This window comes from Hyperolius riggenbachi, chromosome 4 (genome assembly GCF_040937935.1).
Source record: "Hyperolius riggenbachi isolate aHypRig1 chromosome 4, aHypRig1.pri, whole genome shotgun sequence".
In the NCBI taxonomy this organism is placed as follows: domain Eukaryota; kingdom Metazoa; phylum Chordata; class Amphibia; order Anura; family Hyperoliidae; genus Hyperolius; species Hyperolius riggenbachi.
Window position 1 is genome coordinate 66,794,971 of NC_090649.1, and position 15,257 is coordinate 66,810,227.

The 15,257-nt window shown below is 42.8% G+C and overlaps 1 protein-coding gene across 3 annotated transcripts in view; it reads right to left on the reverse strand.

Annotated features, from left to right (window-relative positions):
• The window catches only part of LOC137571268 (opsin-5-like), a 126,672-nt gene that overhangs the window by 38,390 nt on the left and 73,025 nt on the right, over positions 1 to 15,257 (reverse strand). For all 3 annotated transcript variants that reach the window (XR_011031315.1, XM_068280153.1, XM_068280154.1), the window contains exons 2-3: positions 10,578 to 10,871; positions 7,663 to 7,994 (exon numbers count right to left, since the gene is read on the reverse strand). Coding sequence is in view for 2 of the 3 variants with exons in the window: in XM_068280153.1 (XP_068136254.1) it covers positions 7,663 to 7,994; positions 10,578 to 10,871 (626 nt within the window). In the remaining variant the exon portion in view is untranslated. The remainder of the gene's footprint in view (positions 1 to 7,662; positions 7,995 to 10,577; positions 10,872 to 15,257) is intronic.

A 15,257-nucleotide genomic window follows, 5' to 3' on the forward strand; every position in this document is an offset into this window, starting at 1 on the left:
CTCCAAGTCAGTGGTCCTCAAACTAAGGCCGAATGTGGCCCCCTGAGGCTTTTTTTACCGGCCGCCCAAAATACAAAATGTATTACTTATAGATGTGGTCAGCTACATCTTTAAATATTGTTGGTCAGCAAATAGAATAGCAGTGCTGGTACCACCCATCCACATGGAAGCCAGAAAGCAGCAATTTGCTGGTTTCCAATCAAATTTCACATCAGGTGACACTGCTGTCCAATAGGACTGCAGGTTGTCACCTGGGTATGCTTCACTGTCTGGCCCGCAAAGACTTCTACTTCATGTTATGTATATTCCGTTCCCCCCCCCCCCCCCTCCCCGTCTGAAGTATGTTCACCCGGCCCTCGTCCCAAAATGTTTGGGGACCCGCGCTCTAAGTGCACGGTGTGGTTTATGTACCACCAGGTGAAGGTGGATATCTTATAAGCTTACAGTCTGCGCTATGAAATTGATATTTTTTTTACATGCAAATGAGGCTAATTTAAGAGAAAATTCCGGAAGTGAAGTGCCAGTTATTGAGATCATATGCTGTTGGGGCTGTCTGTGGGTCTGGGCAACTACCATAGAAGGGGAGATCGGTATTATATGGTGTGGTGTTTCCAGATATGGTAGTGATGGTCCACGCAATGAAGTCTTTCAGCTTCTTTTGAGGTGGACTGAGTTGGAAGAAACGACTGCAAACGTTTTATCCAATGCGACACTGTGGACAATTTTACACATAGAGGACTATAATGCAGCTCATGGTTTTTCTGAGTATTCAGTTTCCATCTTTACTACCTCTGACTGAAGCCAATCCTGATTTAATTTCCTCCCTTACTCGTTTTTTCATATCTAGCTTACTTTATAAACACATGTGAGCACAGCATAGATCGTATTTCAACAGCTTCTGCAGAGGGGTAGGTGTATTTCCCTTCTCAGCCTCATGTCACACTGAACTGCCCTCAGCCAATCAGTGAGGAGCAGGAATGTGGGAGGGGTGGATAACAAGCTTCCCTCTACTCAGCAATGTACCAAATATAGCCAGGCTGACTAAGATAAGATTTATTACAGCAGAAACATTTATGATTATATTGGAATGCTTTCAATGCAGTGTCAGGTTGTAGACTGCATTATAAACACAGAGAAGTGGGTACCGTAAATGGAATTTGATTTTATGGCTGTCGATCCCACTTCAAAATACCAGTTGCCCGGCTGGAAAGGTGATCTTAGTATCTACTGGATGGAATGGCAGCAGTGGAAGCATCTTCACTAATTTAATGGCGGGTTTCTATTAAATGAATCAGCACATGCCTTACAAGGTTTAGCCATGGCGATAGACACCATCGTGCCTCTGGCCTCATATTAGCAAGCTTGTAAAAGCCTTTCAGGTCCGATTAAGCGATTTGACACATTTCACGCTTAATCAGTATTACGTTCGATAGACTTCAACGCTTGTTACATTTGCTGTTCTTTCGTTGGGTTAAGGCCGACCCCAGCCAGTCAATTAGTGTCTGACACCTCATAAGTCCTTATTGATGTTCATTATCCCCATCCTCATTTCATCCAGATCGCTGAGCCATGAAATGACTCCCTGCCGTCTCATTTACATACAGACTATTATTACGCTTCAGTATTACCGGCATCCGTGATCTCAGACAATAAAGAAGTAGAATACAAAATATCAGTTCCTAATTTAGACATTGTTAAAGATCAGGTTCAGACAGAGGCGGGACAAGGTTCTCCAGCACACAAGGCTGAGACACCAAAGTTCCCACCGAAGCTGTCACACACTGATTGCTATAAGGCTAAAGGCTGCCATACACTGGTCGATTGCTACCAGATCAACTAACAGATAGATCTCTCTCTGATCGAATCTGATCAGAGAGGGATCTATTGGCTGCCTATACTGCACACAGATTTTGAATCGATTTCAGCATGAAATCGATTCACAACCCGTGGAACTGCCACTGCCTCGCCGCCCCCTGCCAGCAGCAATACATCACCTGTCCGCTGGCGCAAGTCCCTGGGTCCCTGCAGTCTTTCACTTTTTTCACCGTCCTCCTCCATCTTCACTTCCTGTCCCCTGTGACAAGGAAGTTCATTCAGTAGAGCGCCCTCTACTGTTTGAAATTCACCTTCTTACAGGACAGGAAGTGAAAATGGAGGAGATGCCGGAAGAAGTGAGAGACTGCGGGGACCCGGGGACTTGCGCCGGCGGACAGGTGATGTATTGCTGCATCAGTCGCCGCCATATCGAACGCCGCGCTCCTGATCTGCCTGCAATCGAGCTAAATTTTCCGCCTGGACAGATCGACTGAATCAATCGATTTCGGGTGGAAATCGGTCAACATTTGCGTAATGATTTCACAGCAGATTCAATCACAGTGATCGAATCTGCTGTATTTCGATCAGGAAATCGTTTAAGTGTATGCACCTTAAGAGGTGCACCAAGGCCCCCAACACCTTAATCTCTAGTTATCTGGCTTGCAGTCACTGCCATGTATCCAGGGGCGTAACTAAGCCCCACCGGGCCCCCCTGCAAAATTTCAGAGCGGTTTTTGGGTGCTGGAGGGGTGGCAGCATGAGGGGAAAGCCTTGCCCACAGTCGGCGGGGAGAGGGGAAGTTCACCCCTCTCCCTCACCTCGGGGCTCTCCCCTCTGCGCTCCCCTCCAGCTAGTGAACCTGTGTGGGCAGCGAGCAGCAGCGGCGGCAGGATACATACCTTCTTCCTTGCGTTCCATCGCCGCCTTCTCGCTCTAGCGGCTGACGTCACTTCCGGAAGCGGAAGTGACGTCAGCCGCTAGAGCGAGAAGGCGCATGCGCAGGCGCTGCAGGGCCTATTGTTACGCCCCTGCATGTATCCCCTTGTCTTATTTCTCTCTGCTTCAAACACAATAGGAGAATGCTAGCTGAGTGAGTTGTGCGTCCCTCCTACACTGCACCCTGAGGCTGGAGCCTCTCTTGCCTCTACCTCGGCCCGGCCCTGGGTTCAGACATGGCTTTTTTTCATAACGCAAGATGTAGAACAATATTTTAATTCATTATGCAAAAAAGTTTGTTTCATAATACAATAGAACCTGCGCCTTGTAATATGCCTTGCCTTGCTACGGTACGCCTTGTACTATACATATTATGCCAACGCTAATGCTACCGCTTCCCACCCCGCCGTCAGATCTACTCTGACATGGGACAGGCAGTGGCGTCACTACAAATCATAGGGACCCCCTGCAAACCTTTTATGGGGCCTCCCGATGTTCACATCCTTTCCCTTGATGGCCCTCACAGCCTGGGGCCCATCTTGCAAAAGCCATAAAACAAGTGTGGACATCATAATCCTCACACCCATAATGAGTGTAACCACAAAAACACCTGATCTGAAGGATGGATCCCTGTATAGGAGCTATATATACAGTGTTGGACTGAGAGGAGGAAATCCACCTGCTGGCCAAGCAGCAGTAACCCTGCGTTATCACTCCAAGTAGATGCCTGCAGCAAGTCTTCACTGTGAGCAGCAACACCTGATTACTGCTGCTTGGCCAGCAAGTGGATTTCCTAAGCTTTTCCAGCTCCCAGTCCGACACTGGCTATATAGTAGTAGTGGGGGCTCCCTTACAGCTCTGGGCCCCCCAGCAGGCGACTAATGCAGGAGACTAATGTTGCTTGGGAATTTTTGCATGAAAAAATGTTGATTTCAAGAAACATTCTTGCTCACAAACTTGGTCATTGAGTAATTGTGTGTTAATATTATACATTCAAAATATTATATTATACATGCAAAATTCACCTATTAATTTTCAAGGGGAATATTTAATTTTTGCCATTCTTGCACTGTTAATGGCACAAGCCTCAAACCTTTTATAGTTGGTCATTGGGTGACTGGGGTTCAAATTCAGAAAGGGGGTGGAGCCACAGAAAATCAGATTTGTTTAATTTCAATGCAAATTATTGATGCCAAAGACCGCAAAGCTCACAAACTAGGTCATTGAGCAATTGTGTGTTAGGGTGAAGAAAAGTGGGCGGAGTGAACACCAGCCAAATACATACCCAGGCCATCAGATAGTATTATATATATATATATATATATATATATATATATATATATATATATATATATATATATATATATATATATATATATATATATATATACATATATATATATATATATATATTCACAGTGGCTTGCAAAAGTATTCGGCCCCCTTGAAGTTTTCCACATATTGTCACATTACTGCCACAAACATGAATCAATTTTATTAGAATTCCACGTGAAAGACCAACACAAAGTGATGTACACGTGAGAAGTGGAACAAAAATCACACATGATTCCAAACATTTTTTACAAATAAATAACTGCAAAGTGGGGTGTGCGTAATTATTCGGCCCCCTGAGTCAATACTTTGTAGAATCACCTTTTGCTGCAATTACAGCTGCCAGTCTTTTAGGGTATGTCTCTACCAGCTCTGCACATCTAGAGACTGAAATCCTTTCCAATTCCTCTTTGCAAAACAGCTCCAGCTCAGTCAGATTAGATTGGCAGAGTTTGTGAACAGCAGTTTTCAGATCTTGCCACAGATTCTCGATTGGATTTAGATCTGGACTTTGACTGGGCCATTCTAACACACAGATATGTTTTGTTTTAAACCATTCCATTGTTGCCCTGGCTTTATGTTTAGGGTCATTGTCCTGCTGGAAGGTGAACCTCCGCCCCATTCTCAAGTCTTTTGCAGTCTCCAAGAGGTTTTCTTCCAAGTTTGCCCTGTATTTGGCTCCATCCATCTTCCCATCAACTCTGACCAGCTTCCCAGTCCCTGCTGAAGAGATGCACCCCCCAAGCATGATGCTGCCCAGGGGCGTAGCAATAGGGGTTGCAGAGGTAGCGACCGCGTCAGGGCCCTTGGACCAAAGGGGCCCCGAAGGGCCCTTCCTCAACTACAGTATTAGCTCTCTATTGGCCCTGTGCTGGTTATAATCACTTCTATAGATGCTTTGAATAGTAACAAACTGTTCCCCATCCCCTTCTTGTACCTCTGACACTGTAGTTGCCATTGGCAGGTTTTGGTGCGCCGTATCACTTGTTATGTATAGCGTGCTTGTGGGGGCCCCAATGTAAAACTTGCATTGGGGCCCACAGCTCCTTAGCTACGCCACTGATGCTGCCACCACCATATTTGACAGTGGGGATGGTGTGTTCAGAGTGATCTGCAGTGTTAGTTTTTCGCCACACATACCGTTTTGCATTTTGGCCAAAAAGTTCCATTTTGGTCTCATCTGACCAGAGCACCTTCTTCCACATGTTTGCTGTGTCCCCCACATGGCTTGTGGCAAACTGCAAACGGGACTTCTTATGCTTTTCTGTTAACAATGGCTTTCTTCTTGCCACTCTTCCATAAAGGCTAATTTTGTGCAGTGCATGACTAATAGTTGTCCTATGGACAGATTCCCCCTCCTGAGCTGTAGATCTCTGCAGCTCGTCCAGAGTCACTATGGGCCTCTTGACTGCATTTCTGATCAGCGCTCTCCTTGTTTGGCCTATGAGTTTAGGTGGACGGCCTTGTCTTGGTAGGTTTACAGTTGTGCCATACTCCTTCCATTTCTGAATGATCGCTTGAACAGTGCTCCGTGGAATGTTCAAGGCTTTGGAAATCTTTTTGTAGCCTAAGCTTGCTTTAAATTTCTCAATAACTTTATCCCTGACCTGTCTGGTGTGTTCTTTGGACTTTATGGTGTTGTTGCTCCCAATATTCTCTTAGACAACCTCTGAGGCCGTCACAGAGCAGCTGTATTTGTACTGACATTAGATTACACACAGGTGCACTCTACTTAGTCATTAGCACTCATCAGGCAATGTCTATGGACAACTGACTGCACTCAGACCAAAGGGGGCTGAATAATAACGCACACCCCATTTTGCAGTTATTGATTTGTAAAACACGTTTGGAATCATGTATGTATTTCGTTCCACTTCTCACGTGTACACCACTTTGTATTGGTCTTACACGTGGAATTCCAATACAATTGATTCATGTTTATGGCAGTAATGTGAGAAAATGTGGAAAACTTCAAGGGGGCCGAATACTTTTGCAAGCCACTGTATATATATAGTAGTAAAAAGGTTGGTCAGCACACCAGCTTCTTCAATAAGCGAAATTTAATCAATCACATGTCAACACTCAGGTTAACAATTGTTTCGGGGCCACAAAGGGTCCCCTTCATCAGAACAGTGCAGACAAACAATTGTTAACCTGAGTGTTGACATGTGATTGATTAAATTTCGCTTATTGAAGAAGCTGGTGTGCTGACCAACCTTTTTACTACTGTGATACTACCCTGGATGTTGCTTAGCATCCTAGGTCATGCACCCGAAGTTACCACTGGGACAAGTGTGCCTCTCCGCATCCCCTTTACCTAACTGTATATATATATATATATATATATATATATATATATATATACATATATATATATATATATTTTTTTTTTTTTTTTCTTTCATCTTTTATTTATATTTATTCTGTTATTTACCTAATAAATATATATATATATATATATATATATATATATATATATATATATATATATATATATATATATATATATTATATTGCTGCTATAGTGCCCCTTTGAAGCCATTTTAAGAACTAGTTTTTACCTGTTATTTAGCTTAAAGGGAACCTGAACTGAGTAAAGTTATTTAAAATAAACACATGATGTAGCTGCAAATGAATATAACATACTTACCTGTCAGTTCCTCTCAAAAGCTCATCATTTTCTTCTTACAGTGATACCTTCCAGTTCCCAACTGAAATATACCAGTTGCTGTCAGTTATATCAGCTGCTGTCAGTTACAACTGAAAGTGTAGGGAAATGTCAATGTTTCCTTATGGCTCAAGTGGTTCATATTCCAGTTTAGTAGTGTGCTGACCAGGAAGCTGTTATGGGGTAATGGCCATTTTCAAAATGGAGGATGGAGAATTCCATTGATCACAGTGGACAAAGAGGAAGCAGGAGAGGAGAAAAAGATCCATGAGAAGGCTACACAGGAGGTAACTATGACGTGTGTATGTTTATTTTGACTTTTAATTTTCAGTTCATGTTATCTTTAAAGATGATGGTCAGTGCTAAAATGCTGCATTCCCACGGCAGAACGAGGGTTTTATAACCCCCAAAGCCCCAGGGCAAAAACCGGAGAGCGCTTCCTGGTAGAGGCAGAGCTTAGAGCTGTAGCTCTGCCTCTACTCGCGTCAATCTCCACTGATCACCGCCTCTCCCCGCCCCTCTCAGTTTTCATCCACTTAGAGTGGCAGGGAGAGGCGGAGATCCGCGGGCAGATTGACGCGAATGGAGGCAGAGCTACAGCACTAAGCTCTGCCTCCCTGGGCAGCAAAATCCACAACTTTGAAGCTCGTGGATTTTTGCCCTAGGATTTGGGGGTTATAAAACCCTCGTTCTGCCGCGTAAATGTGGCGTTTTAGCACTGACTATCATCCTAAATAACAGCTAAAAGCTAGTTTTTAAAATGGCTTCAGAGTCTCTTTAGGAATGTAAATCAGGGTGAAGAAATATCTGACTAGATAATATATAAATCAATATTGTATAAATAATAAGCACTTTAATTAAGTTATAGTCTGTAAAGTTCCTCTTAAAGTAGCTCCGTGAAAGAGACTTACCAGGGTGAGCTTCCTCTCCACTTTGGCAGCGTTGGGGATCTTGTCATAGTTCTGGATCTCCTGATAAGCCTTGTGGAGTCTCCAGGCTATCCTGCTGTAACAGGTGATGATGGTTGTGGCTGGGACGAGTGTGCACAGGACAAACATACTGATGATGAACGAGGATCCACTGGAGGAATTCTGGAACTCCGCCCAGGCGATGGTGCAAGAAATCCCGAATGGTTCCGGCCCATAGTGACCCCAACCAATCAATGGGAAAATTGCCCACATCAGGGAGTACAGCCATATGCCTGTTATCAGGATGTACACCAGCTTCTTCTTTATGGTGTTGCCTGGAAGAGAAGACTGAAAATTGTCAATTTAATTGGAACGTTTGTACTAAATAAAGCCAATGGCTAGGTTCACAGTGGGATGTTGCGTTGCATTACCCATGACAGCGGTGATGTAATGCAACAAATCGGGACAGCCGTGCCATACATTATTCAAGCTATGTGTGGGGTGCAGTGAAGCATTCAGTCAATGAAGAGTATGCTTCACTACATACAGTATGTTCTCACACTGCCACCCGTTATACTGCTCTGTGAACGTCGCATAGGCAGGGCATTGAAGTGTGATAAGCTGCGTTACAAAGTGACCATAACACCGCACTGCTATGCGCCACTGTAAATGGCGCCTGAATGTGGCCACATACAAACCAATAAAAAGATTACATTTTACTGCAATTACATAAAAACAATCAGTTGTACAGAAAAATCGAAAACCTAATTAATTCCAAACAAGAAATCTGATTGAATTTCCTGTTATCTTTCTTTTTTATATATATATAGAACTTGATCGGGAGTGGTGGAAATTTCTATACAGTCTTTCAGAGGATTGAATGGTGTAGCAAAGAGTGCCAATTTCTTGATTTATAGACCCGAGGCAATTTTTTCCAGGGTTTTTAATTATTTTATTTACTGTAATTGGGGGGAAAATTTTAACACGTGTGTGATACATTGGAAAGATTTTTAAAAACTTACATTCGTGCTTCTTAAATTGAGAACAGAGTAACCAAGCAGCTCAGGGTGACCCAAACCACTAGGAATGTATAAGGGGATAAAAGGGACCAAAAAGCCCTCCTACTAAAAAGCAATGCTTGGTGAAATTTGCCTTCTTAAAACAGAAGGAAATTTGCAATAATTCAGCTATAAGTGAACATTTGTGGTTACCCACAATTTACCACTACTGAATATGCAAATCCAGGTCCAAGCCCTATCCCATACAGCCATGTCAATCGCTGTCATGTACTGATGAGGGCCAAAAGTCCGAAATAGGCTGTCTACATGTGGGGTTGGTGTGGCTGTGTAATATTTAAAGCTATAGGCTTGCTATACACCAGCGGTTCTGGATGCTTGCCTTGTTTACAAGGGCAAAAAGGGATCATTTGCATATTCAGTAGTGGTGCATTGTGGGTAACCACAAATGTTCAATTATAGCTGAATTATTGCAAATTTTCTTCTGTTTTAAGGAGGCAAATTTCACCAAGCATTGCTAATTAGTAGGAGGGGTTTTTGGTCTCTTTTATCCCCCTATACATTCCTAGTGGTTTGGGTCACCCTGAGCTGCTTGGTTACTCTGTTGTACTGGTCCAAGCCCTATCTCATACAGCCATATCATCCCCTATCATGTATTGAGGAGGGTCAAAAGCCTGAAATAGGCTGTTTACATGTGGAGTTGGTGTGGCTGTGTAATATTTAAAGCTATAGGCTTGCTATACACCAGCAGTTCTGGATGCTTGCCTTGCTTACAAGGGTGAAAAGGGATAATTTGCATATTCAGTAGTGGAGCATTGCGGGTAACCACAAATGACATTAATAGCTGAATTATTGCAAATTTCCTTCTGTTTTAAGAAGGAAAATTTCAGCAAGCTTGAATTGAGAAGAAATATTTAAAAAATTGTATCGTGTGTGGCAAGCACAACTTTTTGATCTGATGAAACCGATCCAATTTCAGTTTAGTTGATTAAAAGTTTTGGATAAAGTTGTTGAGGTACCAAGATTGCAAACATTTTGTAAAAAGAAATAAAAAAATTGTACATGGTATTTCAAAAAAGTTGCTTGGATTGAAAAACTCAATAATTCATTTTTGATTTTTTTTTTATATCAATACCTTAATTGAATATGAATTTTTTTTAATGTAACAACTCTTTACATCTATCAATATCTCATGCCATCATCATATTACCACATTGCTATGTAAAACTTCATATATATTGTTTTTACATTACTTACCATTTTCTTTTCATCTTCTTCTTTTAGTATATAAATATAATGTATAGTATCTTTAGACACACACTCTTTCTTAAGACACTACTTTTTGTTGTTACAAACACTAACCAAAGTTTGGTATGTACTGAATGGTTCCATACAATATTATTCAGGCCGAATACTATTAGAAAATTTACCGCCCACTATGCAAAAAGTTGTTCTGAATTTTCCAACAAGTCCAATAAAAAAAAAATCGAAAAAAAATGAAATTCAATCAGACTTCTTGGTCAAATAAAAAATAATAATAAAAAAAAGCCTCTTTTGATTTTGCTGTATGTTTTAATCACATTGGTAAAAACCAAATAGAAAAATTGTAATGTGGGCCACATTAAGTATCTAATAGATTTTGCACAGACCAGGATTATACACAAGGCATCCTAGGCAGGTACCTGGGGCCTAGTGGGTGTCAAACGGCCCAGCAGCCAACTGCATTGACCTTTCTGCCATGTCAGCTTCCAGAATAGGGAACCAAACCTATTCACTTGCCTCAGGTCCCTTTTTATCATAATCCTTAACTGATTTTGAGTGAGTGCCAGGTCTTCTTTATCAACATGTTATTATCACAATGTTGACTGCATATATTGCCATGTTGTAAATATGCATACTTACGGTTACTGGTAGTCGTGCTGGTCACCAGATATCGGATCACTGCCATTGTTGTCAAGGTCATCATACTTGCTACTCCAAAGAAGAATCCCATCAGGGCATAATACAAGCAAGTAGGTTCCCCACCAATCCAGGCATGGTTCCAGGCAGAAGCAATAGCCAGGGGGTACATGGTGACTGCCATCCCCAAGTCCGTTACGGCTAAATTTACTGACAAGAGGTCAGGAGGCTTTAGATGGGAAGAACATTTCACCGCTGTTGCAAGCACGGCCAGATTCCCCACCATGCTCAGAATGGCTGTAGAGAGAGAACTTCCAGTTAGAAGGTGGTTTAGGAATTGCAATACACAATGAAAGGTTCAACTTCTACAACACTTTGGAAGTATCTACAACTAAGGCACAGTTTATTACTTGAAGGCAATCTATAACATTAAAATGTTTGGAGCTTGAGGATGGGTTGGCTCCTATCCCATACAGGGCTATCATTGGAGGCTGATTGCAAACTTTTCACCAATCTCCAAAAAACTGGGGTAGAAGCCAATCAAAATCTTTGTTACAGTTAGCTGTAATATGAAAGGTTAATCTGTGAAAGCACTCGACGTTTGGTCTAAGTGGCTACCTGTTTTCACCAGAGCATCCCACAAGGAATGATGGGCTGCTATCCTAGTGCGCAGTGGACTACTTTGCTGCCTGATAGTCACCAAGACACAACTCCACGATTGTCCCACCAGTGAGAAGAGAGAGCAGTAAATGATGTGATGCAAAGGTGTGTTCAGAGTACAGGCAGAGGTCAAGACAGGTGGTGATCAACATCAACAGGTCATAAGCCACAGTTGAGGGAAGGCAGGGTTCAAGCATAGTCAAGTCACAAGCTGGGGCTGGTGGATATCAGGCAAAAGGTCAATGGAAACTCAAAAAGATCAGACAAGCTAAAGACACTAGAATAACAGATTAGGCTAACCAAAGCTGACAGGTCAATCAGCACTGATTGCTGAGTGATGGAGGCTTTCATGGGCAAGGACAGAATGGTTTCAGTGCTGGCCAGGAATTGATAAACCTCGCCATCAGAGGGAGTGAATTGGGGAAGTCTGGTAGCTTGTGCCACCTCCCTGACTGCCTATTGTGGGTGATGATGAAATAGAGGTAGGAGTCTGGCCAATGGAATTGCATTACAATCTCAGCTAGAAATGAGACTAGAGGAGCAAGCCGAGGGCATCACTATGGTAGAGCAGCATCCGCAACTGCAGTGGGGCCCTGAGCAGTGAGGGGCACCAACTACTTACCCTCTCTTTGATACGGGGGTCCATTCACCAGATCAGGTGTTGTTGTGGCCACACTTGTTAGGTGAGGGAATCATGATGACCACACTTGTTATAGGAGCCCTGGCAGATGGGTTACCAAGAGGACAAGGTGGGCCGAACAAAGTTTTGCTAGGGGTGCTCTATGATTTTTAGTTACACCCCCTGGAGCCGGCAGACATATCATTTCAATATACTTATTGCAAAAATGCACATAAGCAATACACAAAACATTGTGTTTTACTTATTAACCCTTTCCAATCCTTTCTTCCTGATCCCCAACACCACCCCCACCCGCTAACACTTACGTTCTTCTGGTGTGTCGGGAGGGACATGGGTGATTGCGGAAAAGGATTGATGGCAGAGATACAGAGGATTCCTACCTCCTCGCACTACAGAGCGAGAAGGTGACCCAGAGTCAGTGGTGGTGGGCAGGGCCATTGCTGTAGCTCCACCTCCTGATACGAGCACCAGCTTAATTTCATTATGTGGTGCTCCATGCTGTTGGAGGAGATCAAAGTGTTGGACTTCAACTGACACTTTGATCCATATAGGAGGATCAGATCCATTAGCAGCGCCCCTATGATCAGACCAAATGCAGCGGAGCAAAGGGGGAGATGGCCAGCAGCAATCACTTTGATCTTTGATCACTGTGCCAGATTTAAACAGCATCATCTAGCAGCAGCCTCTTTTTCCTAAGTCGGATGGGTTCCATCACTGGCTCTGTAGAGGAAAAAGCCAGTGTTGGACATAGTCCAACATAGGGTTGAGAAGGGTTAAAACATATCAACATACAGTACTTTGCAATAAAAAACACAGGAGACGAAACTACGGCTTTCAATAAATCCAGTCCAGTTTATTGAATCTCAGAGGCACTCCACAGCTTACCATTATTCTCTAACCATTGCAGATCAGGGCCATTCTGCATAGCCAGCCATGGAATCCATACATTTAATAGCTCCAGATTCTAAACAGATGAGGTGTCACATATGCAGTGAAAATGTTTATCTCCCGGAGGCACCCGCAAGCACGCTTGTGCAAGATGTCAGAGAATTGTTTCGAACTGGTGAAGGCTTTGCTGATATTTTTTAGCTATTCTTCTCAAGGCCCTAGCTATTCTCCTTCATAGCATGTATTCATTGCTTTTACCCTATGTGTCATTGTCTGCATTCCAACATGTGGCCTTCGCTACCACCATCTCAGCTATCACAGTTCACCTACATTGCCTTGTGATGTTTAACCACTTCCCTACCACAGGTTTTTTCGGCTTTAAAACCACAGCAATTTTTACATCACGCTTTTCCCATTCATTCGCCAATAACTTTATCACTATTTATCACACCAAAATAATCTTTTTTTTTTCACCACAAATTAGGCTTTCTTTGGGTGGTACGCTTTGCTAAGCATTATTTTTTACAGGGGCATAGGTATTCGTAGCAGAAATGCGCACGTAATTAAAGCAGAGAAAGATGAAGCCTTTGTGTACCTGTGCTTATTTCCACTGCTGCAAAACATCTCTAGCTTATGTTACATGACGGGTGTATTTACACAATAATATGTTTAATCAACCCCATGTTTTCCCTGATCCACGTCTGGTTCTACCTAAAATGAAGTCCTGGAAAGAAATTAGCATGGGTGCCACCTGACCTACACAGAATAAGGTTCCGAGCACCTCCCATGACACATTAAAGTGAACCAAGCACCATTTTTAGCACCCAGGGCATCTCAATAGCACATGAAAAATGCATTCTAACAATATGTCTCATTAATTACCTCCCTAGCGGTAAGCCCGACCTCAGGATTCCTCAGGCCCTGCTGGGCCGATTTGCATAATTTGTTTTTTTGTACACGTAGCTAGCACTTTCCCTTGATGGAGGAAATAAAAGAAATAATTTTTTATGAATGGGAGAAGACTGTCAAAAAACCTCCCATAAAAAACAAACTTCAGAAGCTGTATCCCTTGTCTGAAGAAGATGAAGCTCTCCTTTCAGTTTCCCCAGTTGTGGATGCCTCTTTAATGAGAGTTGTACGGAATGTCCCTTTACCTCTTGAAGATTCAGTTGCCTTCAAAGACGTCATGGATAGGCAGATTGATAAAGATATAAAAAGAGCTTATTTGTCAGTAGGTGAAGCCGCCAGAGCAGAGGTTACTCTAACCTCATTAGCCAAAGCAATTAAAGTATGGATAGAATGTATTCAGAGGGATACTGATGCTTCATCTTGTTCAGAGCAAGTTCAGATTGCTTTGGATGGTATAAGACTTGCAGCTGATTTTTTAGGTTCAGCCAGTGTGGACATTATTAGATCTACTAGTAGAGCAATGTTATACTCAGTAATGGCTAAAAGAGCTCTGTGGCTCAAACCATGGGCCGCGGACTCTTCGTCCAAGCAAACATGGACCAAAAGTCCTTTCGACGGAAAAAATCTTTTTGGGTCCAAGATGGATAGTGCCATCACTAGAGTTACGGGAGGTAAATCTGGGCTCCTCCCTCAAGATCGAAGATTCTTTAAACAAAGATTTCCCCAAACTAGAAGGCAGGCAGGAGGTAGCATATATTATGAAGTAAAATCTTATATGCCTGGAAAGGCTTTCAGACGTAATTGGAAGATACCACAATCTTCTTTTCAAAAGTCGAACAGAGTTAGACCCTCTACCTCTATTCCAGAACCCACAAAACCTTTTTGAAGGATTGCTCGTCCAGACATTTCCAGTGGGCTCAAGACTCTATCACTTCAAGGAAGTTTGGGCGGGAAATATTTCAGACCAATGGGTAAAAAACACAATTTCTATGGGCCACAAGTGGCACTTCAGGCGAAGACCCCCAGATCGTTTTGTACAAACAAGAATTCCAAAAGAAAAAATCAAGTTGCAAGCAATGCTCGATTACGTGTCCAATCTGTTAAAACAAGGAGCAGTTGTACAGGTTCCTCTCTCCCAGCAGGATTCAGGTTTTTACTCTTCAATCTTTTTAGTAAAAAAGAAGACTGGAGATCTGAGACCTGTCCTAGACCTAAAAAGTCTGAACAAATTTATTTTTCTTCCCAAATTCAAAATGGAGACTCTTCAGTCCATTCTCCTAGCCGTTCAACCAGGAGATTGGATGTGTTCAGTGGACCTCAAGGACGCGTACTTCCATGTACCCGTGCATCCAGCGTTCCACAAATACTTACGGTTTGTGCTAGGAAATCTTCACCTTCAGTTCGTATGTCTCCCGTTCGGACTCTCCATGAGTCCCAGAACGTTTTCGAAGGTTCTCCTCGCAATTGTCGCTTTTGTACAGGTACAAAGGGTATGCGTCCTTCACTATCTGGACGATATGATCCTCTTAGCTTCCTCAGAAGAACTTCTTGTAAAACACACAAATCTTCTCATAAGTACTCTTCAA